The following is a 23,290-nucleotide window of genomic DNA, read 5'->3' on the forward strand; positions in this document are numbered from 1 at the left end:
AAAGAAAAATTAGCTGGGTGTGGTGGTGCACGCCTATGGTGCCAGCTACTCGGGAGGCTGAGGTGGGAGGATCGATTGCACCTGGGAAGTGGAGGTTGCAGTGAGCGGAGATTGTGCCACTGCACTCCAGCCTGGGTGACGGAGTGAGACCCTGTCTCAAAAAATATATTAATAAATAAAAATAGAAGGAATAGAGATACATATGCTTATATATGCTTTTTATACAAAATCTGAAAGGACACACAAGAAACCAGTGGTAGCTACCCAGGCAACTGGATCTGTAGGATAAAGAAGGACTTAATGATGGAGTGAGGACTTAGACTTTTCATCTTATAATTTCTTATACTGCTTGAATATGTTTCCCTGAGCATGCATTATAATTATCATTACAAGAATATTTTAATAACTCATATAATAGACCCCTGGAAGAGTATCAGAATATGGAGAGAGCAGAAGAGGAAGGAAATACAGGAAAATAAGGTACACTAAGTTAAATGCATTGCCCCCGCTAAAAAAATTCCTACTCACCCAAAACTTCACAATGTGACTTCATTTGAAAGTGAGGGTTTTTGCTGATGTAATTAGTTAGGGTGAGGTCATGCTGGATTAAAGTGGACTCTAATCCAATGACTGGTGGCCTTATAAGAAGGGGTAAGAGACACCGAGACACACACCCAGGGAAGGCCATGAGAAGACAGAGGCAAAGACGGAGTGATGAAGAGAAAGACCAAGCACTGCTGGTAATCAGCAGACGCTGGAGGAGGCAAGAAGAGATCCCTCCCTGGAGCCTTCAGGGAGAGCACGGCCCAGCTGACACCTTGATTTCAGGCTTCTAACCTGTGACAGGATACGTTTCTGTTGTTTTAGGCCACGTAGTTTTTGCTACTTTCTTACAGCGGCTGTAATGCAAAAGGAGGGACAGAGAAGTCTGGTGGGCTCTGCAGGGGCAGTTGTGAGGACTAACTATTTAATTAGGTATAGTCACCAAAGGTATATTTATGGAAGCTTGCTCTGTATCTAGTTTTATAAAAAGAACCAAGAAAGCTCTTGCTCTCCCTGGCCTTTGTCATATCTGTATCGGGATGTGAACATTTCTGCCCAGTCGCCTCCAGATTTCCAGACTTGGTAGAGCGTGTTGCAAAGTGTCTCCCCGTAGTCTCCTCCACTGGAACCCTGTGGGGAAAGAGGTACCCTCATGCAGGGGGCCTTGGCTTATTATCTCAGCAGCTACAGGGGTTGAGCCAACACACTCTGGCTCCTGCCAGGGGCAGGCTCCTGCTGTCTGCTTTCCAGCTGGGTGCCTGCTCTTTGCTCTCTGATTCCCCCTCCTGTTTGGTTCTCTGGCCCCTGCTGGCTGGGTCACTGCCCCCTGGCATCATGACTCTGAAGCCAGCAGCCCTGCTGGGCCATTCACAGGCATACCCTAGTGGGGGTAAGGGGCAGATGTTATTTCCTTGTCCCCCTCGCAGCACACACACACACACACACACACACAAAATCTCACACTGAATATTTATTAATGCCCTGGGAAGGGGTCCAGGCAGAGAGTGATGAGAGGCTACAGGCTTTGGGGGGATGAAAATGGACTGGACAGTGTGTGTGTGCGTTGGGGGGAGGCAGTGGTAGTAATGGGGGGTTGTCTTCAGACTGCCCTCCTGGGCAATTGCATGCCAGCAGCTTCATCCACTACCAGCTGGCATGCAGGCTTTAGACCACCAAGAAGCCTCCCCATATGGCCCCAGCTTGGCCACTGAAAATTCCCAGCCACATTCTCTGGCCGATATGCTGGCACTAGGCCAAGGAAGTTAGCCTGGGGTAGCTATTCTCTGCCCTAGCACGTGAATGCACACACACAGACACACACACACCGGGGGGGGGGGGGGGTGGGCGGTGGTAGGATGGAGAGTCCTTTTAGAAGCCCATGATTCCCAAAACACCACTCTTGTGTAGGGTTCCTGCCTTACTCATAATCACTTGCCCTTCCCATTTCCCATGTTCCTTTGCAAATCCACCCACCCAAAATACCACTGTAGGAAAGAAATATTCCTCTTCCATATTACCTCATCAACTCTTGGCCCAGGGCTCTTTTCTAGGGCTCTACCTGTGAACCCACACACGCACATGCACACTCACACACACACACACACTTCTTCCCATCAGATGCTATAACCTTATCAGAACAAACTTAGCCCTTAACTCTACAAATTCAACTCACCCCATCCTCCTTGCTTCCTGCTACTCTCTCTTCCTTCTGCCAACCCTCCTTCAAAACCTCTGTTTCTTTTTCTTACCCTTTCTAAAGTCTGGACTGTATGTATTGTTGGTAAAACTCTGGGAAAGAAGCAGTTTCCTGAGGTGGTAGAAGTGAGGGGCTCTAAACTCAGCTCTGACTCTTTCTCCAGCCTAAGTTGGAAATTTTTAAGTCAACAGAGCGAATGGACCCTGGCTGAGGCTCCTTCAATTGCAGGGCACCTGTTCAGTATTTTAGGTGCTGTACAGGCCCTTACAGTTGACAAATGAGGAAATGGACATAGTTGCAATGAGCTGCGTGCCCACTCCAGCAAAAGGATAAAGAGTTGTCTTGGTAATTTTCAGAGGGTAGAGCAGGCAACGAGGAGACTAGTAGGAGGCAACTCCATTTCAGAACTGCCTATGGGGGTAACCAGGAGAGAAGCTGGATGTGGACAGGGGCAGGGGCAGTTTCTAGGCTGTGGATCTGACCCTCAGTAAAGAAGGGAAGGTGGGGAGAGGGCTGCAGAGGAGCTGGTAGGTGTGACTTCTGCTCGGCCTTCTCTGTCCACTCTCCACTGCCCTCTGCCCAGCCCAGGGCCCTAGGGACACTAGAGAATGGGGAGGAAAAGGGAGGGAACTATGAAATGTCCCCCCTAGGGGACACTAGAGAATGGGGAGGAAAAGGGAGGGGACTATGAAATGTCCCCCCTAGGGGACACTAGAGAATGAGGAGGAAAAGGGAGGGGCTATAGTTGGGAGGTATTTATTCTGTGATGTCCCCAGTTGGGAGAACTCAGCCCTCTTGGCTTAGGTCTGAGTTTGGTTTAAAAGGAGAGTATAATCAAGATACAGAGAAGTACAAAGAAGGAAGGAACAGAGAGAAACAAGAAAAAGTGGAGAGTGAAAATTAGAGGGAACCCAGGCGAGGTGAGGTGTAGGAGAGACAGCAGATTCCTGGAAAGGAGAGTGGCCCCGCTGTTTGTCCAGCCTCCAAACCCACATGACAGGGACTGTGAAGCAGCCTTGCCCACGGGCTGAGCCGCGCCTCCGCTCAGGGAACCCTAAGCAAATACGCCCTGATCCCCACATAAAGGGCCAATTAACTGCGCGTCTCCGGGAACAAATCCGCTAACAGGGTGACAAGCCCCTAGACGCTGGCAGGTCCTGTGTTTGCGGAGAGGCCAGCCGGGAGCAAATCAGGGGATTAGGACAGGGCAGGAGCCGCATGGTGGGAGGGTTTCTGGCCCCCTCCGCCCCAGAGCAGGGCCTGGTGCCAGGACGCGGGGTTTCCATCCCGGTTCAGCTGCTGGTGTGATGGAACCCAGGTGACCGCGGTCAGCAGGGGGCGGAGCAAAGGGCCCCGGAGCCTCGAATCTCACGGGTCAGAGTAGATCAAGCACTCCAATTCCTCCTTAACAGATGGGAAAACAGGTCCAAAGCGGCGACGTCTTGTACTTGGCAAACGTAGGATTAGAACCCACTTCCGTGTTGGTCATTCCTGAGGAATAGATTTCGGGTAGGAAATATATCCCTTACCTTCTCTCTTATCTGAATAACACCCAACCCTGGAGCGATGAAGGGAGGGGCGTCAAATCTCTTAGTATCTTCTTGCTTTTGAAAGGATGTGTCTCTAACCCGTCTCTCACCTACCCCAGTCCTCAGCCTCAGGGTCTGCTCGGATCTATGTCTTCTGTGGGGCCTCCAGGGCCCTAGTTAGGCACCGGCAGATGAGGTGCTGAAGAGGACAGTTCCCAGGGCGCTGCGTTGCGGGGAGGTGGGGGTCCATCCGGCCCCATCCTCATTCCCACCTCCCCCCTTCCCCCACACTCAGTGCTTCCAGCCTTTCTACGTCCCGCCCAGAGCTGCTAGGGTTGGAAGGCACCTAAACACCCATAGTTGGAGGCTCACAAACAGGGGCCTGGACTGATGAAGGAGGCTTGGAAGAAGCCCCCCACCCCTTGCCAACGTCTCGGGTTCCCTTCAACAAGCTCTGCCTGAAATACTTCAATTCTTGATTCTGCTTACTCCCGAGTCTGCGACTGTATAGCACCCATCCCTCTGGGGTCAGAAGCAGTCGCCCCATGAAGTTTGTCTCATCCCGGAGCTGATGGCTGAGCCAGAACTCAGGCACTGACTCTTCAATCAGCAGGGCCTTACCTCAGGTTAGGAATGCCCCGTCCTCTCTCTTTCCTAGACACCCCAAAGCCATCTCCAGTCTACTGGGGGCTCTTCAGGTAGAAAGAACCCCAGAAAAGTCAGAAGCAGACCGCGACTGGAAGTGGGAGGCGAGAGGGGGGTGCATGGTTTTCTTCTCGCCCCCCAGTAAGGACGACTGTTATCAGATTTGAACAGATTTGCACGAATTTTGCATCAATCCCACATGCCTTTACAAAAATAATATTATCTTTGTTTTTATCCTAGAATCCTTGGTTCCATTTCAGTCTCCTCAAAAACGTAAAACAATTTAATAAAAAATGTCAAAGCAGAGTAATGTAAAAGTATTCAAGCACATGACAGTTGCCTGGGTTTGCCTGGCTTTCGGTCTCCTACAGGAACTCCTAGATTAGGGCGTTTGGAGCAGGACTCCCGGGTCAGGGCGCGCCGCACCATCCCCTGGCCTCCAGGCTGCAGAACAGAGGACCAGAGGGCAGAGAGGTGGACCTGTCTTGGAGTTCTCTTCCTGCTCCCAACTCTTGCTGCAAACCACCCCAGTCTCCTGCACTTCCGTCGCCAAATCCCTAGACTTGAGAGGGAATGGAAGTCAGAGCTTTGGCAGCAAGGAGCATTGCTTGCGCTTTGCCTCAGTTTCCATAAGGTTAGGGAAAAGAGAGGACAGACTCCTGTTCTAAAGTTGGGCGGAAGGGCAGAGTTCGACAGAACCTCATCCTTCATCTTAGGTGCTTTGAGAAAGAAGGGACAATCTCTCGCTGCGTCCAGAACAGAATGCTAGACTTGGGGCGCGGGGCGGGGACTCCAACTCGCGTGCCACGCTACTCTAGTCTCCTGCCCGGATAGTGACTGTAGGGGTAGGGGTGGGAGGGTGGAGGGAGGTGGATTAATCCCTTAATTACGCCGTGATCGGCGTAGCACCTGCTTTCCGCCTGCCCAGCTCCCAGGGGACTCCGGCACTGGGGGGTGGAGAGAAGGACGAGAGAAGGAGGAGGGCATGAGGAGGCACCGACCGTACCCAGGCGAGCCGGCAGGAGAGCGGCACCGTGGCTGCCGCAGCGCGCAGAGGCTGTGGAGGGGCTTACGGCACCCGGCCCGCGGGTCTCAGACCCAGGGGCTGGGCCCCGAGCCCCCAGCCCCGATCCCAGCTGGGTCGAACCATGCTGCGCTACCTGCTGAAAACGCTGCTGCAGATGAACTTGTTCGCGGACTCACTGGCCGGGGACATCTCCAACTCCAGCGAGCTACTCTTGGGCTTCAACTCCTCGCTGGCGGCGCTCAACCACACCCTGCTGCCTCCCGGCGATCCCTCACTCAACGGTGAGTCCCTGCCTCTTGGGGATATGGGATCCTGGGATGGGGATGAGGTGAGAGGGCGGCGTGGAAGAGAAGGAGAATCACTCCTGTCCCGAGGTCCAGGATTGAGCGGCGCCTCCCAGCGCCTCCCTGGGTCTTGGGGGCTAAGGGATAATTTGGAGCTTGGAGCACCTGAGTGGGGGTACCCGCGGGAGGTCGAGGGCTTGGGAGAAGATATCTACTGAGTCTTTTTACACCTCCTTCCCTTCCCCTACAACGCCCACCCCAGGTGAGAAGACCGTAGCTGGTGACGGGCAGGGAAGTCCGAGCTAAGAAAGGCCCGGGCCCAGCGCAGGGAGGGCAGAGGAGGGGGCACGGTCTCCCGCCGGCCTCGGCCAAGCCGGGTCACTCGGTGACCCACCCAGGCAGCTGGTCTTCGGAATCCCGAAGTTTCCCAAGAACTCACTTAGGACCAGAGGAAGCCAAAATGCTGGATGTGTTTGCTACGGAGGGGACAGGGGCGGCGATCATTTTAAGGAAACTTAGAAGTTTGTCTTTCAGCGGCGGGACTCTCAGCCGGCCCACCCCGGCAGAGCTGTGGCGGGCGGGCGGAGCTGGCTGCGAGGTCGTTACCGCTAATTACGGCGATTAATAAATGACTGGGACAGCGCGCTCTCCCCTAGCGCCGCGGGGAAGCTGCGGGAGCCGGCCGCCGCCAGCATTCGGAGAGGCCGGAGCGCGCCCCCTGCCTGCAGCATCTGCAACCCCGGCTTTCCCGGGCGCTTTCGCGTGTGGTTCCCTCCAGGTGCACGCGGTCCCCATCCCTCTGCCTCGACCCACTCGAGTCTAGTGACGAGCACTGTGCTGGGGACTCGAAGGTGGAGAGAAAGGAGACCGGGGCAATATGTGTGTGTTTATGTGTAGGACACATCAGGTGCTGAGGGAGGAGCCCCAGAGCCTCATTAGCATGGCCATTAGCTATTCATTAGGCTGCAGTCGAAGCATCTCCTGAGACCGGGAAGGGTAGGGGGAAATTCCAGGGAAAGGGCGCCTGCAGCTGCGTCTACAGGAATTAGGGGGAAAGGACCGACCAGAAGGGTGTGTTCCGTATGGAAGGAGTGGGGAGGAAGACGATGGGGGATGAGCCCGATTCTCCAACCTCTTGACCCTCCTAGATTCCCAGGAGGTTAAGCACAGACCCCTTCTCGCTGGCACCCCGCAGAGTCCCGCTTCTGCTCACTTAGCGCTTTTACAGAGTGTTTTCACCATACTTGGTCTCATCTAAGCTCGAAAACTTAGTGAGGTATGTAAGGAAGGTGTTGACAGACACATTTTGCCGCTGAGAAAATGCTTTATAGAGTGAATGGTGCCCTAATCGTCACAAAAGCAGCATGAAGCAAAACCTAGCCATAACAGATCAGTCTATTTCCTTTACACCTGAGGGCTATACCAAGGGGAAAAAAGAATATTGGGGTCTGGTAGAATTCGATTCAGGTAGAGACTGTAGGAGCCAAGATAAGGTGCATATGCTGGGAATACAAGCCCTTAAATAATGGCAGAGTAGTAACATTTATCCCCCAATGCCTTACATACATTATGGTCTTAGAGCAACCCTATCACTACTCCCACATCACAAATAAAGAAACTAAGACTCAGAGAAGTTAAATAATTTGCCCAAGTTCTTACAGCTAGGAAGGGTCAAAGTCTGAGATTCCAGCCCTGGTTGGTTCAACACCAACACCTGAGCTCTCAGTCACTCCAGTGTTGCTCACCACGGGGTGTTCCAAAATTGGGAATGGGAGGAGATGGAGGAGAAGAGACGGGTGAAAAGCAGAGATTTCCAATTGGAAGGGAGATGGAGAAAATTATTCTCTCAAGTGGGACAGAAATCGATCTTCTTGACTACAGGCAATTAAAATAAACTTCTCAGGGCAGCCCCAGCACTGGTCAGCCTGTCCAGCTTTGTCTACAACAGAACTTCTAAGAGGAGGGGCGGGAAATGAAACCCAAACTCACACGTGGGCTGGAACCGGGAGGTTCCTGCAGATTTTGGAACAGGGTAGGAGGGGAGGGGGCAGGGGGCAGAACAGATGCTTGAAGTGGTCCCTGGTTATTTTACACCAGATTATTCAAGGCTGCAGTGGCACCTACTGGCCGCCACGGGTTACAAATCCACTTTTGTTGGCTGGACTAGAGGCTGAGCCTGCCGGAGTATAACAGGCTCCGGGATCCCAAACCCTAGTGCAGAAGGCGAAACAGGCCAAAGTCTGCAGGCCAAGTGACAGGTGGGATAGAATATGTGGATGAACTGATTCGAGTGAACAGGGAAAGTAGAGGAACATCAATCAGTAGGCTAATCTATTGGAAACTATGCACCTCTCAGGAAAAGGAGACTTACTAATATTTCTACTGCTCTTTGAGTTCAATTCCTGTGATTTCACAGGACCCTTGAAATGAAGGATGATTATCCGGGGTGTCAGTAAGAAGGACTCTGTGCGACTCATAGAATCCAGGTTGACAAGCCCTTCTAGTCCCGGCCCTATCACTCCCGTCTTCCCTTTCATAAGGGATCCCAGGCCAGTCCACATTCCCAATTTCACTGGGCTGGGACCTTGCAGAGGTCACCAATTGTTGGCTCCAGTGCACAGTTTGTGGTCGTTCACTGAGCAAGGACGATCCGTGAACCAGTGCAGGTAGGAGATGGAAACCAGTGGGTAGGAAGTGAGGGAGGGGTCTACTCTTCAAGTGGTGGTTCAGCCACTCCCGCTTAAACTTGGCAGGAGAGGAGATGGAGGTCTCTAAGTGGTCCAGAAAGCCGGCCTAGAAGTTTATGTCCCGATTCCTCTACTAACCAGCCTGTCCGTAGGCATCTTCTTTTGAGACCAGGAATGCGGAACGTCTGCCAATAGGGAGATATTGGATCCTGCAGAGGGAGAGGGTAGGCGGGGAGGGGGTGGGGGTGGGGGCGGGGACTGAGCTCCAGCAGAGAAGCACAGGAGAAGGGACGACCAGAGGATTATCTTTCCCTCTGGAGCCTCAATCTGCCCCCACAATGTCCGGGTCTGAGCCCTCTGCGTCACCCCCTGTCCCCAGGGTCAACGGTAGGACCGGAGGACGCTATGCCCCGCATCGTGGAGCAGCCGCCAGATCTGCTGGTCTCCCGAGGCGAGCCCGCCACGTTGCCCTGTCGCGCTGAGGGCCGACCCCGACCCAACATTGAGTGGTACAAGAACGGGGCGCGTGTGGCCACTGTGCGCGAGGACCCGCGTGCGCACCGCCTGCTGCTGCCCAGCGGCGCCCTCTTTTTCCCGCGCATCGTGCACGGGCGCCGCGCGCGGCCGGACGAAGGTGTCTACACTTGCGTGGCTCGCAACTACCTGGGGGCAGCAGCGAGCAGAAACGCCTCGCTGGAAGTGGCAGGTGAGAGTCAGTTGATCGTCAGCTGGTTGCTTCCAGCGCCCAGGGTAGGCGGGAAGGCACTGGGCAATCAGACCCAGAACCAGCCTCAACGACCTCAGCCCATTCAGCATCCTCCTTTGGGACCGCGACCTTTGATCTCTAATAGCCACACCACGGCCAGAGAAGGAGGTGGATCTGACTCCAGGCTGGTATTTTCTCACCTGGGAACGAATTCCAGTCTGCGGTGATCAACCCCCTCTCAAGACAACACTTTCCTTGTGTACTCAGCCAGTTATGTCACTTTACACCCTGCTTATTCTTCCCCGCCCCCCGCCCCATCCAGTCCTCCGTGAGGATTTCCGGCAGTCTCCTGGAAACGTGGTGGTGGCAGTGGGGGAGCCAACAGTACTGGAATGCGCGCCCCCCCGCGGCCACCCGGAGCCTTCCGTGTCCTGGAGGAAGGACGGTGCAAGACTCAAGGAAGAGGAAGGAAGGATCACGGTGAGGGGCGGGATTATGACTGGGGATCCCACCAGGAGAGGGGAAATAGGGTGGGGGCCTGGGACAAAGCTCAAAGGCCCAGGAAGGGCCTTGGAGGTTTCAAGGCTGGAGATTGAGATCAGGGAAGTAGTTCACCAGAGACTAAGAGTCAACAATACAGTGAGGGATAAGGAAGATTGAATTGGTATAAAAAAGGGGGCGGGGCATGATGCCCCAGGAACTTCCCATGTGATACGTGGGTCAGCTTCCTTGGCCATCTTTATCAGCTTGCTGTGAGGATCAAATAAACTTTATACATATGTATATACACACATATACACCATATATATATATATACACTGTGATAGCTGAAACGGACCAAAGTTACCATTATTACTCTGCAGATCCGTAGAGGGAAGCTGATGATGTCACATACACTCAAGAGCGATGCAGGCATGTATGTGTGCGTGGCCTCCAACATGGCGGGAGAACGGGAGAGTGCGGCAGCTGAAGTCGTGGTCCTGGGTAGGCACAGGGAATTTTGAAATTATGGGAACAGGTAGCCTGGAGAGTAAGTAGCCCTACAGACACCCTGACTGTTCATTCACTACCACTCCATAGAGCGTCCCTCATTCCTGCGCAGACCAGTGAATCAGGTGGTCCTGGCTGATGCCCCTGTGAATTTCCTATGTGAGGTGAAGGGAGATCCCCCACCTCGTCTACACTGGCGCAAGGAGGATGGGGAACTGCCCACAGGCAGGTGAGAGGCCCTCTTCTGCCTATAGGAAGACCCAACCTGATCAAGAGATTATTCTGCCCTAGAAAACTGGAAGGCAGGCACATTGTCACTTGAGAGCACAGAGAAGTCTGTTCCCTAGAGCCTGTGGCCCCAGTCCTATCCAGTCCCTACCTCCATTGATTTGTCCATGGGTAACCAGCTTCTGTCCCTGCTGGGTCCTGCCTGTCTTTATGTACCTTGACCCTGGTGTCTGTCCTGGGGGAGAGAGAAGGGGTCTATAGCTGTGGCCAACCCAGCCTGGGGTGGGGAGTGGAGCAGGTATGAGATCCGGAGTGACCACAGCCTTTGGATTGGGCCTGTGAGTGCCGAAGATGAGGGAACCTACACCTGTGTGGCGGAGAACAGTGTGGGCCGCGCTGAAGCATCTGGCTCCCTCAGTGTTCACGGTGAGGGCTGTGCTTGGGACTGCCTGCAGCAGGAATGGTAGGAGGGAAGAAGGAGGATGGTTGGCAGGAGACTGAGGGAGAAAGGGCAGAGCAGGGCATGTGGGTGGGACACCTGAGACTTCTGCAAGGAGTGGGAGGAGGAGAACGCTAAACAGGCTGGGCAGGAAGAGATGGATATCTGCTCCTATACACTTGAGCTAAGCTGGAGCTTCTCTCTCCTATTCCTGCAGTCTCCTTTCTTAGTGCCTCTGACTCCCTGTTTCTTTTTCTCATCTTCCCTTCCCAGTCCCACCCCAGTTGGTGACCCAGCCCCAGGACCAGATGGCAGCTCCTGGAGAGAGCGTGGCTTTCCAGTGTGAGACCAAAGGAAACCCCCCACCTGCCATCTTCTGGCAGAAGGAGGGGAGTCAGGTGGGTGGCCATCTCCAAGGAGCTTCCCATCAGCCTTCCTCTGTGGCTCAACCTCCCTCCGCAGCTCAGCCTCCCTCCCTCTACATTCTGCAAACTTCTCTGTGGGACTTCTGTTTTATCTTTGGGAGCCCCCAGAAACCCTTGCAGGTTATTTGAGAGGATTAAATAACATAATGAATATAAAAGGCCTGGAACACATTGGGACACTTTTTAATAAATGATAATAATACACTTAGGTGGTAGAGAAGAGTCCTGGATGGTAGTTTCTTAGAGAATCTTTCTGTTTCTGGCAAGGCTATCCTGAGGATGTAACAAACTCGATTTCTCTCTCCTCCTTTAGACGCCTTGAGCTTTGGCTTTGGACATAACACACTGTTCTGGAAACACTATTGAACCAAAGCTGCTCAGGGTAGAAAATTACTTGCTCTTCTATTTATAGTGGCCACAAGGGACTTTCACAAGGGAGAGCTCACAGTCATTCCTTTTGAACCTTGCAAACAAATCTCAAAATCCAGAAGCAGAATGAACATTAACTGAAGTTACAACATAAATAACTCTCTCTAAAGGAAGGGTAGGAATTTTGCTACTGGAAACAGGGTCAGCAAGATAAAATAAGTATGACAAGCTCCACTCTGCTGGAAAACAAGGCAACCTGCTACCTCATTCCAAATCGACAGCCACAATTTTCTAACATCTTTTCTAGCACCTGGGACTGCTGAATTCCAATTAGATTCTCACCCGAATAAAAACGGTGATGGTTAGTAGCGGGTGAAGCAGGTGTTAGTCAGGTCTCGGCATGGCGCCCTTTATCCTGAGGCCCAAACCTGCCTCCCTATCTAATCTAATGGATTATCTTCCATGGATCTATCTAATGAAAATCGTTAAAGCAGGAAGAAGAGGAATGTGTTTACCACAATGTGTTAGAAGACTTTCATATGATTCCTTCATGTGATCTTTCTAACTATCCTCTAAACGTCAAATTTGGGAAACAGGTTAAATAGCTTGTTCAGGGTTTCCCAACTAGTAAGTCACAGAGCTGGGAAGTAGACTCGGAAACTGTTGAATACAATTCCCTGATTTATTTTGTGAATAAATTTAACTACTTTGCCCAAGGTCACATCACTGCTGGAGACAGACAATGAACTAGAATCTTAGGAATTCTCTGAATTTTGAGATTGACAGGAATGGGGACCTCTCCCTGCCCAGTTGCCTGCTCATTCCCTACCCTGGTTCCTTGCTCTGTCTCCAGGTCCTGCTTTTCCCCAGTCAGTCACTTCAGCCAACAGGGCGCTTCTCAGTCTCTCCAAGAGGCCAACTCAACATCACTGCGGTGCAGCGTGGGGATGCTGGGTACTATGTGTGCCAGGCTGTCAGTGTGGCTGGCAGCATCCTGGCCAAGGCCTTGCTGCAGATAAAAGGAGGTACGTGCCCATGGAGATAGGGCTGGACCCATGGCTTGGGAGGAAATAATGGCCTAAAGTGGTGTGTTTCTCTTGGAGTCTATATACTATGTCTGCAAGAGGAAAGGTGTGTTCCTGAGGCATGTCCTTGAAGTTTGGAAACCAGCAGCAGAAGCCACTAATAATGGCTCGTCCTGGGCAGAGACTTAGATGATTATCAAAGCCCCCTCTGATCACCAGAAGTTTCGGAGGGTGGGGGAGGGAGGGTGAAGGAGTGGAGAATGAGGACAAGGGGCTGGCCGCCAGGCCCTAAGCTCCTCCCCTGAGGTGCACACGGTCTTCCTCTCTCAGCCTCTTTGGATGGGCTGCCTCCTGTCATCCTCCAGGGACCAGCCAATCAGACGCTGGTGCTTGGCTCCTCCGTGTGGCTGCCATGCAGAGTGACTGGGAACCCTCAACCCAGTGTCCGATGGAAGAAGGATGGGCAGTGGCTGCAGGGGGATGACCTCCAGTTCAAGCCAATGGCCAACGGTACCCTGTACATTGCCAACGTGCAGGTGAGTGTCATCCCTGGGGCCCTAGTAGCTGAGAATGGCTATCTGCTCCACATTCCTTACACAAGTAAGTACTCACTGGGCCTGTAGCCCCATCTTTACCCCTCTGTTCTCTCAGAGCACCCAGTGTCCAACATCTTCCCATCCTTCTGCTACCCGCCTCCACTCCCTCACTGGATCTTGCTGCACTCTGTTTGCCAGTGCTCTGCCCTCTCTTACAGGAGATGGACATGGGCTTCTACAGCTGTGTGGCCAAGAGTTCCATAGGGGAAGCCACATGGAGTGGCTGGCTTAAGATGCGGGGTGAGTTTTTTCTTTGTTCCCTTATTTTGATAATACCTTCCTCCAAACCTGCTTCAACAAGGAGTCAATACCCCCTCAAACTCTGGGATTAACTTTATGTCACAAATGCCATGGTTACGGTGGTGAGGATGAGGAGGACAGTAGTGGTGCCCATGGGAGGCAGATGTGAGTAGGGGTTCGTATACTATAGCCCACTCTGACCATCACCACTGCTCAGAGCTCCATAGCTCCCCTGGGAAGGAGACAGGTTCCACTAGGGTTATCCTTTTCCTATCCTTCTACTTAAAGATTATCTCCCACTGCAGAAGATTGGGGAGTATCACCAGACCCCCCTACAGAACCCAGTACCCCTCCGGGGCCACCCTCTCAGCCAGTGGTCACTGAGATCACCAAGAACAGCATTACCCTGACCTGGGAGCCCAACCCACAGACTGGGGCTGCAGTCACATCTTATGTGATAGAGGCTTTCAGGTATGGAGACAGTTTTGAACGCAAACCTGGAGAGTTAAAAGGAGGGGATCCTATACCCTTAGGGTCTTTGCTATTGTGAGGCGGGGTTCTCCAATACCCTCTCCCAAGGGGAAGACACAATGGTGGTTCATAGAGAGTGGATGAGATGGAGTAGGCAGGTTGGGAGTTCCTGGCTTAGGCAACCCTGTCATCTCCTTCCTGTTGTAGCCCAGCAGCTGGCAACACGTGGCGTACTGTGGCAGATGGCGTGCAGCTGGAGACACACACAGTCAGTGGTCTGCAGCCCAACACCATCTACGTGTTTCTGGTTCGAGCAGTGGGAACCTGGGGCCTCAGTGATCCCAGCCCTGTCTCTGAGCCTGTCCGTACACAGGGTAAGGTCAGAGTCCCTGGGCTCATGGGCATGAAATGTTACATCGTAGAGCATCCCTCTCCCCCAAAACCATGACACCATGGCAGTTCATAAAGTTCTTTCCTGCTATGCCAGGTCTATACTGGTGGCCCGGCCTGGAATAGGAGATCACATTTGCCTCTCATAGAAGAGACAAGGGAGGAGGAAGGCAGGGAGAGGGGAGGAGGGAAGAAGGAAAGAGAGAGGTATTCATGCATTTTGGCAGCTTCTGACTTCTGAGCCTTTCACCCATAAATAATATAGATTATTAAGACCAGAAGGGACCATGGAGGGGCCATCTTCATCTTAGAGATGAGGAACTGAGGCCTTTAAAGGATGCATGTGTAGTTATGCTAGCTGGACACCGAGGCCCACATCTGGAAGCTATTGCCCTGACCAGTCCCCTCCTGACCATGGGGTGTGCTCTACTAAGTGGAGCCGGGCAGAGGTAGGACACAAGCACACTCTCAGTCGTGTCTCCCTGTCCCTGGTGGCCTCTGCTGAGTGGGTTCTTTGGTCAACAGACAGCAGTCCCTCTAGGCCAGTGGAGGACCCATGGAGAGGCCAGCAGGGACTGGCTGAAGTGGCTGTGCGCCTGCAGGAGCCCATAGTGCTGGGACCCCGGACCCTGCAGGTGTCCTGGATTGTGAGTGTGGTATGGGGAGGAGATTCAGGGTGGGGAAGATTATGAGGCACATGAGGGCCTCCAAGTGTGAGTATGGGAGAGTGGGAGGTGAGTGGCTGGGGAAGGCCGCATGAGTGGAGGAGGGGCTGGGCCTGGAGGGCCTGTATGGCCCCAGCATCCCCCTCTGGTGTGCCTTGTCCTGTCTCCCACAGGTGGATGGCCCAGTCCAGCTGGTGCAAGGTTTCCGGGTGTCTTGGAGGGTAGCAGGCCCTGACAGAGGAAGCTGGACAATGTTGGACCTACAGTCCCCAAGCCAGCAAAGCACTGTGCTAAGAGGACTCCCTCCAGGGACCCAAATCCAGATCAAGGTGCAAGCCCAAGGCCAGGAGGGGCTGGGAGCTGAAAGCCTCTCTGTGACCAGGAGCATTCCTGAGGAGGGTAAGGAGGGCCACCGAACAGATGGATGGACAAGCGGGAAGAAAGGGTGGGGGTGGAGGGGGGATGAAAATTTGCAGGATGAGAGCAGGGTGAGTGGGTGGGGAGGAGGAATGGCTCTCAGTTCCCTAAGATGTAAGAACAGGGAATGTTGGGGTAGGAGGGGCAGCTTGCAATGGCTATTTGTGTCCTTCTCACCATGCTCTACCCTGGCCCAGCCCCCAGTGGCCCCCCCCAGGGAGTGGCGGTGGCCTTGGGGGGTGATGGCAACAGCAGTATCACTGTGACCTGGGAACCTCCACTCCCCTCCCAGCAAAATGGGGTCATCACGGAGTACCAGGTAGAGGGACTGAGAAGGGACTGGATGGGAGGGCCAGGCTGGGAGGGAGAGGGAGGAACTAGTGGCTAGAATTAGGGTGGAGGAAATCTATTATAGGTTTGGCTTTAGGGTTGGGGATGAGTTTAGGGGAGAAGAGAGAGGTTTCCAAGTGTTGTTTCCAGGTTGAATTACATTACATCTGTCTAAGGCTCCTCTACCATTTGAAGCCTTAAGTTTGCCGGTGAGGCTAAGAACCCCATTTCTGACTCTAAATCCGGGACTCGGCCTCCCTAGATCTGGTGCCTGGGCAATGAGAGCCGCTTTCACCTCAATCGGTCTGCAGCAGGCGGGGCACGCTCCGCAATGCTCCGAGGACTGGTGCCCGGTCTCCTCTATCGAACCCTGGTCGCGGCGGCCACCAGCGCAGGCGTGGGCGTGGCCAGTGCCCCGGTGCTGGTGCAGCTGCGTGAGTCCACCGGAGGGCAGTGCTGGGGATCGTGGCGGGGGCGGGGCAAGCCCCCAACTGGGGTAGCTGTGCCTGCCAGGTCGAGAATGACTCTTTCCCAGTTCCAGGGTTTCGCGCCCCTCCTCCCCTCACCTCTCTGACCCCCACAGCGTCCCCGCCGGACCTGGAGCCCGGGCTGGAGGTGGGCGCCGGGCTGGCGGAGCAGCTAGCGAGGGTGCTGCGGAAGCCCGCCTTCCTCGCGGGCAGCGGCGCCGCCTGCGGGGCGCTACTGCTCGGGCTCTGCGCCGCCCTCTACCGGCGCCGGAAACAGCGCAAAGAGCTCAGCCACTACACGGGTGAGCGCCCGGCCCCTGAGCGGACGGAGCCAGGAGGGAGCCAGGCGGGCCATGGGGAGGGGCAGGGGCTTAGCCGCTGGCGAGTGAGGACCGGGTCGGGAGGAAGGGGTCTCACCTGGAGTTCAGCCTCTTGGGTAGGGGTGGGATACGCGGGGCGGCTCGAGTTGCTGCCAGGACTGGGAAGAGTTGCGGGCCAAGACGGGGCGGGACCTGATCTGGGGAGAGGGGTGACTTTTGCCCCTAAGACGCCGCAAGGAGGCCAGGCTTTGCAACCGTCTCCATAAAGAAGGGGCAAGTTCGCGGACGGAAAGCCCACTCCAAGGGCGGGGGGCGGGGCCTGGCTAGAGGGGGTGTGGCCAGGATCCCAGGCAGTAAATTGAGAGGCGGGATCTGAATGGAAAGGCGGGGCTCCCTGAAAAGAGGCGACCCGAGTTCTGCTACTCCCTAGTAAGGGACGTCTCTGGAGAGAATCTGAGGTGTCTGAGGTCAGTGGTTTTCAATCTCGGTCGGCTATACATAGGAATCACTTGGGGAGCTTGAGAAAAATACCGATACCTGAGTCCCACCCCCCAGAAATTCTGATGAAATCGATCCAGGGTGCAGCCTGAGTGGTGGAACTGGGACCGGGGCCGAGGAGTGGACAAGTATAGGGGTATTTCTGACCCTTCTCCTCATTTCCCCTCTTCTTTCTCCCACGGGTTCCTTTCTGGAAGCCTCTTTTGCCTACACACCGGCAGGTAAGCCATCTCTGCCCCATTGGGGTTCAGACCCCCCAGGAAGGGCCCTTCTCTCACACATTCTCCCCTTCATTTTCCCCAGTGTCCTTCCCGCACTCAGAGGGCCTCTCTGGAGCCAGTTCCAGGTAATTCTCTTAGCCCATCTCCCCAGGATGACCTCCACCGAGAGGCCACTCTTCTTCCTCCCCGCTGCCGCCCCAGGTGGAGGGAGCATGGCCACTTCCCACCCCAACGCCACCGCCACTGTCCCGCGACTCCCAAATATCGCCACCTCCCTTTCCTTTGCTGGCCTCTTCAGGCGCTCCGTCCCCAACGCTCACCTGCTCTCACTCAGGCCACCCATGGGCCTTGGCCCCGCCCCCTACCCATGGCTGGCAGATTCGTGGCCCCACCCATCTCGAAGCCCCTCAGCCCAGGAACCCAGGGGAAGCTGCTGCCCCAGCAATCCTGACCCGGACGACAGATATTACAATGGTGAGGAGTTCTCATTCCCTCATCTGGCTTCAGCACACTTCTCCCGACTACTGGGGCAAACTGAAGGGCGCCTGGGAGCCCAGTCTCTCTGAGGTTGGTCAGTCCCTGGGGAGGATGTGAGCTGGGGGAGCCTCTCTGACCTACCTCCACCCTGGTTTAGGATGTAAGGCTTGTGTGGAGGACGAAGTTGATCCCGTGGGATCTCCCTTTGCCCTCCATTCTGTTGTCCTCTATTTTTCTGTCTCTGTCCCCCGGGCCTCCCTCCTTCTCTGCAGAAGCAGGAATCTCCCTGTATCTGGCTCAGACGGCCCGGGGCACGGCCGCCCCGGGCGAGGGTCCTGTCTACAGCACCATTGACCCAGCGGGGGAGGAGCTGCAGACCTTCCATGGGGGCTTCCCCCAACATCCCTCAGGGGATGCGGGCCCCTGGAGCCAGTATGCTCCTCCAGAGTGGAGCCAGGGGGACAGTGGTATGACTCCAACTCCTGAAACCCCGTTTAGCCCTGACCAGGGTATTCCCAAAGAGGATCCTCCTCCCTGACCCTCTAGCACCTAGCCTGGCACTTCCTTCTGACCCGTCTCATCTCTGGCTCTTTCCTGCCTGTTGTCCGGGTGTCCCCATCCTATTCTCCTCAGGAGCCAAGGGAGGCAGAGTGAAGCTTCTGGGGAAACCTGTGCAGATGCCCTCTCTCAACTGGCCAGAAGCCCTGCCCCCACCTCCTCCTTCTTGTGAACTGAGCTGCCTAGAGGGGCCCGAGGAGGAGCTGGAGGGCAGGTAGGGATGCTCCCTGCTTCCAGGCCCACACACCTGCGGCCAGACCATGGGCTGCTGGGGGATGCAGAGAGGCCGGCAGAGGAAGGGGAAGGGGCAGCAGGGAGGCCAAAGGGAAAGTATGGAAGCAACTCAGCCCTTTCCTTCTCTTCTGCCTCTTTGACACTAGCTCAGAGCCAGAGGAGTGGTGCCCACCAATGCCTGAGAGAAGCCACCTGACGGAGCCCAGCTCCAGTGGAGGGTGCCTGGTCACTCCATCCCGAAGGGAAACCCCCTCTCCCACACCCTCCTATGGACAGCAGTCCACAGCCACTCTTACCCCCTCACCTCCTGACCCTCCCCAGCCCCCAACTGACATGCCCCATCTCCACCAGATGCCCAGGTAGGGAGGTATATAGTACCTCACTCATTGCAAGCCCTCTACACATATCTACTCAGTAGATGACTGAGTGGAGGGAGGGAGGGATGGATGGATCTGGGGTACAGAAGTCTCAGGGCTGTGTCAGGGTGGAAGTGTAATTTGGACAGGAATAGGGAGGCTGACAAGATCTCTCATGCCCATTAGACTGGCTCTCGCTGGAGTGGTCAGCAAGCTTCCTGAGACATTTCAGATATGGCTCTCCTCATGCTTCTCTAGCTTGGGAGGACTTATGGGGGGACGGGTTGTGTCTCATTTATCTGTTAGGCTGGGTGTCTACCACAGTGCCAGGCCCATAGTAGGCACTCAGGTTTTGTGGAGGGAACAGATGCTGAGGCCTCCTGTCATTGCAGGAGGGTGCCCCTTGGGCCGAGTTCCCCTCTCAGTGTATCCCAGCCCATGCTGGGCATCCGTGAAGGGAGGCCTGCTGGCCTGGGTGCTGGCTCTGCAGCCTTGCCCCACCTCAGCCCCAGTCCTGCCCCTAGCATAGCCAGCAGTGCCCCAGGTAAGTCTGTACAACCTCCTTTTGTCCCCTGACCCCCTCCAGTGCTTGCTTCCCCTTCACCTTAGGCCCCTTTCCTGATCTTTGCCCTTACCCGTTCCTCTTCCCGTCTCCTAATGCTACAGGCAGAACCTGGCAGGGGAATGGGGAGATGACTCCCCCACTTCAAGGACCCCGTGCTCGATTCCGGAAGAAACCCAAGGCTCTTCCCTACAGGAGGGAGAACAGTCCTGGGGGTGAGGGAGGATGCACCTGGGAGATGGTGACAGAAATGGTGGGGGGACAGGCAGGAAACCAAGGGTGCACTCTGGGGGCTGGAGGAGGGAACAGGTGAACCCCAATCTTGGGCTGTTCGTTGGCAGCCTCCTGGTGCCAGGGAATGCAGGTAAGAGAAAGATAGTGACAGGAGTGGCAGGGGGCTCCACTGAAAACAGCTCCCTCCCCAGACTTGCCCCCACCACCCTTGCCACCGCCAGAGGAAGAGGCGAGCTGGGCCCTAGAGCTGAGGGCAGCAGGCAGCATGTCTTCCCTGGAGCGGGAGCGCAGTGGAGAGAGGAAAGTGGTACAGGCCATGCCCCTGGCAGCCCAGAGGGGTCCCCACCCGGATGGTAAGCAGGGCCAGGGCAGGCAGGAGGGCTGCTGCCACCAGAGACTGTGGGCTTTGGGACTGGGGTCTGATAGTAGACCAGCTCAGCCCTCCCTTTAGTTAGGTCCATGCATTTGATCCACATCAAACTCCCCTGTCTCTCTAGCTCTCTCTGAGCACAATCCCATGAAGTCCCAAGTTGTGTTCATTCCCAGGATGGAAGCCCAGATGAGAGGACTGGGGTCTAGGTGCTCTGTCCCCGCTCCCTACAAGGCTCCCTCTGATTGGGAGCTTCCCCGCAGTGTTCTGAGTACCCGTGATGTCAAGGCCATGTGCCAGGCACTCTGCTGCTCCTCAGCCCCAGGCTGGCTGAGCTCTGTGCCTGCCCTTCCATCTTCTTCCAGAGCTGCGCTTGTGGTCAGGGTGGCAGGGTGGGTGACAGGGAAGTTCTGCTCCCTGCCTGCACCCGGCTGCCTTTCGCTCTTGTGCTGCAGAAGAGGCCTGGCTCCCGTACAGCAGACCGAGCTTCCTTTCCCGGGGCCAGGGCACCAGCACCTGTTCCACGGCTGGCAGCAACTCTTCCAGGGGCTCCAGCAGCTCTAGGGGATCCCGGGGCCCTGGCCGGAGCCGGAGTCGGAGCCGGAGCCAGAGCCAAAGGCCGGGACAGAAACGCCGAGAGGTAGGGGCTATAGATTGCAGAAAAATGAGGGGAGAGGACTAGGGAAGGGTGGACCAAGGGGTAAGGAAAACAGGAAGGTAGGCAAGGGCTTGTAGAGGAGTGTCAAAAGGAGGGGATCGAGAGAGTGAGGGGGAGGAAGGAATCCTGTAGAAGTGACAAGGCGACTGAGTGTGGTGGCTCATGCCTGTAATCCTAGCACTTTGGGAGACTGAGGCGGGTGGATCCCTTGAGCTCAGGAGTTCGAGATTAGCCTGGGCAATATGGTGAAATCCCATCTCTACAAAAAAAAAAAATACAAAATTAGCTGGGCGTGGTGGTGTGCTCCTGTAGTCCCAGCTACTCTGCAGGCTTGAGGTGGGAGGATAGCTTGAGCCTGGGCAGTCAAGGCTGCAGTGAGCCATGATCACACCACTGCTCTCCAGCCTGGGCGACAGAGCGAGACTCTGTCTCAAACAAAACAACACAAAACAAAAGAAATGACAAGGGGTAAGGACAAGATGATACATAATCGAGGAGTCTGGGTCACCATAGGAGAACTGGGTTAGGAGAGAGAAAGCCCGAACCCCTCTTGGACTTGTTTGCCCTGGGCCAGGGTTTTACAAAACAGCATCTCTCTGTCTCCCTAGGAACCAAGATGACCCTTGTTGGGGCATTGAGAATATCAGGAGTGCCACAGGGAAGGGTAGTAGGGATGTCTTTTCCCTCCCAGCAGTGATGAGTGGGGCTAACTGAAGCCCATTGGTTTCCACGATTTCAATTGACTGAGAAGGCAGAGAGCTAGCTCCTCCCTTTCTTTCTCTTTCTACCTGAGACTTGTTTATAAAAAACAAAACAATAAAAAGAGTCTGATCAGAGCCCGGGGCCATGTCTGTCTGGTTCTGTGCAGAAGGCTGGGAAGAAGGCGACTACAGGGTCCTATATATCAGCACACACTGGTAGCTTCTGCTTCCCTTTCCACTCTGTCAAAAGTACTAAGTTAGGCACAATGGCTCACACCTGTAATCCCAGCACTTCAGGAGGCTGAGGCAGGAGGATCACTTGAGCCCAGGAGTTTAAGACCAGCCTGGGCAACCTAGCAAGACCTTGTGTCTACACACACACTAACTAACTAAATACATAAATAAATTAGCCAGGTACGGTTGTGTGCACCTGTCATTCTATCTGCTTGGGAAGCTGAGGCAGTAGTATTGCCTAAACCCAGGTGTTAGAGGTTATAGTGAGCTATGATTGTGCCACTGGACTTCATCCTGGGTGACAGAGTGAGACCCTATCTCAAAAACAAACAAACAAGCAAACAAACAAACAAACACAAAAAAAAACGAAAAAACACTAGGTGGGGACTGTACTGTCCTGCTTCTTAAAGGAGTAAGAAGCTCACTGTCCCCGAGTTACAACCATAGACTTTCCAAATGCCCAGTAATAAGACACATGTTCTACCTCTGGAAGGTCAAGCCAGGCCCTTCTTTAGTGCCCTCCTCTGGGATCTACTTTCCCACAAGAAAATACACCCCTCACAAAAAACTATCTTGAAAAACTCAAAGAAAGGAGGAGCTTACGGGAGAAACCCCAGGCAAGAAGGAAGAGCATGCTTTTTCAAACCCTCTGACTCCGTCACACAGGACAAACAGGCACCTCTTGCTGGGCCCAGATGTGATTGGGTTGACAGGCACAGAACTGTTAAGACTTTTTTGTGGTGACTGCCATGGTCCTCGTCACCTCCTGCCCCGCACCCCGTGTACTCACTGGTGACCTGAGGTTTTGTTCCTTCTCACTTGCTCTACCCTTGACTCAGTGACTTCCCTGGACTCTCTGGGCTTGGCGGCTGCCCTCCAGGCCCAGGCCCTGACCTCGTCTGCCCCTTTGACCTATAAGTGTACAAATCTCTCTGTCCCTTTCAGTCTGGCAAACAGGGTTGGAATGTTTTCAAAAGGAATTTTACCAGGAAGCTAAAAAAAAAAAAAAAAAAAAAAAAACCCAAAACAACCCCCACCCCCCACTGCCTCACAAAATCCAGAAAACGAAAAGCAAATACAGAGGAACGGATGTGTATGTGGAACACTGATTCTTCCTCCTGAGACCGCAAAAATCTGGCCCAGACTGTTCTGATTAATGTGATTCAGGAAGCCCCCAGTCCCCATGGTCCTGCCTCACTCAGCCTCTCAACTCCCAGTGGCCTCCAAGTAGAGCTGCTGGGTTTGAGGGATGAGTACCTCCTTTTAAGCTCTGCTTCCTGCGGCCCTGTCATGCTCTGTAGCATCCCCTCCACCAACTTGTGGATTCTGCCCCTGACCGAAATTTCCCGCCAAGGGAGGAAGATGCAGGCCTGCCTGCCCTCCAGCGCCTCCTGTGGCTCAGGCCCTGGAAGTCCTGCTTGGAGGTTCGTCTCTCTGTTCTGTTTTTTTCTTTGAAGGGTGTTCCCAAGCCAACTGTGACAGGTGTTTCTGCCTTTTGTGGAGTTTAGCAACTTTGTCTATTTTAAGAAACCATCTGGGATGGCTGAAAGCAGTTGTCTCCTCAGGATGGGTGAAATCAAGGGGTTAATTTGATCAAGTCGGCCTGGCCTGCTTGCTTTTTGGTTTTTCCCTTTTTCCATGACGCACAAGGCTTTGGTAGCTGAAGGAAACAATCTTCACCGGCTACTTTATGGATAA

General features: G+C 54.4%; 1 protein-coding gene across 11 annotated transcripts; it reads left to right on the forward strand.

The window, feature by feature from the left end:
- Positions 1-5,480: 5,480 nt before the first annotated feature.
- Positions 5,481-21,491, forward strand: ROBO3 (roundabout guidance receptor 3). Of its 11 annotated transcripts, XM_015116026.3 has the most exons (28): positions 5,481-5,721; positions 8,791-9,117; positions 9,440-9,597; positions 9,981-10,101; positions 10,198-10,336; positions 10,634-10,761; positions 11,048-11,172; positions 12,422-12,593; positions 12,924-13,129; positions 13,348-13,429; positions 13,735-13,900; positions 14,108-14,274; positions 14,816-14,937; positions 15,129-15,354; positions 15,570-15,691; positions 15,965-16,136; positions 16,286-16,471; positions 17,185-17,208; positions 17,291-17,333; positions 17,543-17,682; positions 17,958-18,152; positions 18,319-18,457; positions 18,624-18,836; positions 19,226-19,377; positions 19,500-19,610; positions 19,821-19,982; positions 20,455-20,639; positions 21,266-21,491. In XM_015116026.3, the coding sequence occupies exons 1-28, from the start codon at positions 5,562-5,564 to the stop codon at positions 21,275-21,277; spliced, it is 4,155 nt and encodes a 1,384-aa protein (XP_014971512.3). In that variant the 5' UTR covers positions 5,481-5,561; the 3' UTR covers positions 21,278-21,491. The 11 variants fall into 11 exon arrangements, with proteins under 11 accessions (XP_014971512.3, XP_077820706.1, XP_077820708.1 ...); XM_077964580.1 differs by lacking the exon at positions 5,481-5,721 and having other exon boundaries at positions 8,653-9,117; XM_077964582.1 differs by lacking the exon at positions 5,481-5,721 and having other exon boundaries at positions 8,653-9,117; positions 18,624-18,695.
- Positions 21,492-23,290: the final 1,799 nt, after the last annotated feature.

The sequence above is a fragment of the Macaca mulatta genome, chromosome 14 (genome assembly GCF_049350105.2).
Source record: "Macaca mulatta isolate MMU2019108-1 chromosome 14, T2T-MMU8v2.0, whole genome shotgun sequence".
Taxonomy (NCBI): domain Eukaryota; kingdom Metazoa; phylum Chordata; class Mammalia; order Primates; family Cercopithecidae; genus Macaca; species Macaca mulatta.

Coding starts and splice junctions, on each gene's coding strand:
- ROBO3 (XM_015116026.3), top strand. CDS start 5,562: ATGCTGCGCTACCTGCTGAAAACGCTGCTGCAGATGAACTTGTTCGCG. Junction 9,118..9,439: donor CGCCTCGCTGGAAGTGGCAG/GTGAGAGTCAGT, acceptor CGCCCCATCCAG/TCCTCCGTGAGGATTTCCGG. Junction 14,275..14,815: donor TGAGCCTGTCCGTACACAGG/GTAAGGTCAGAG, acceptor TTTGGTCAACAG/ACAGCAGTCCCTCTAGGCCA.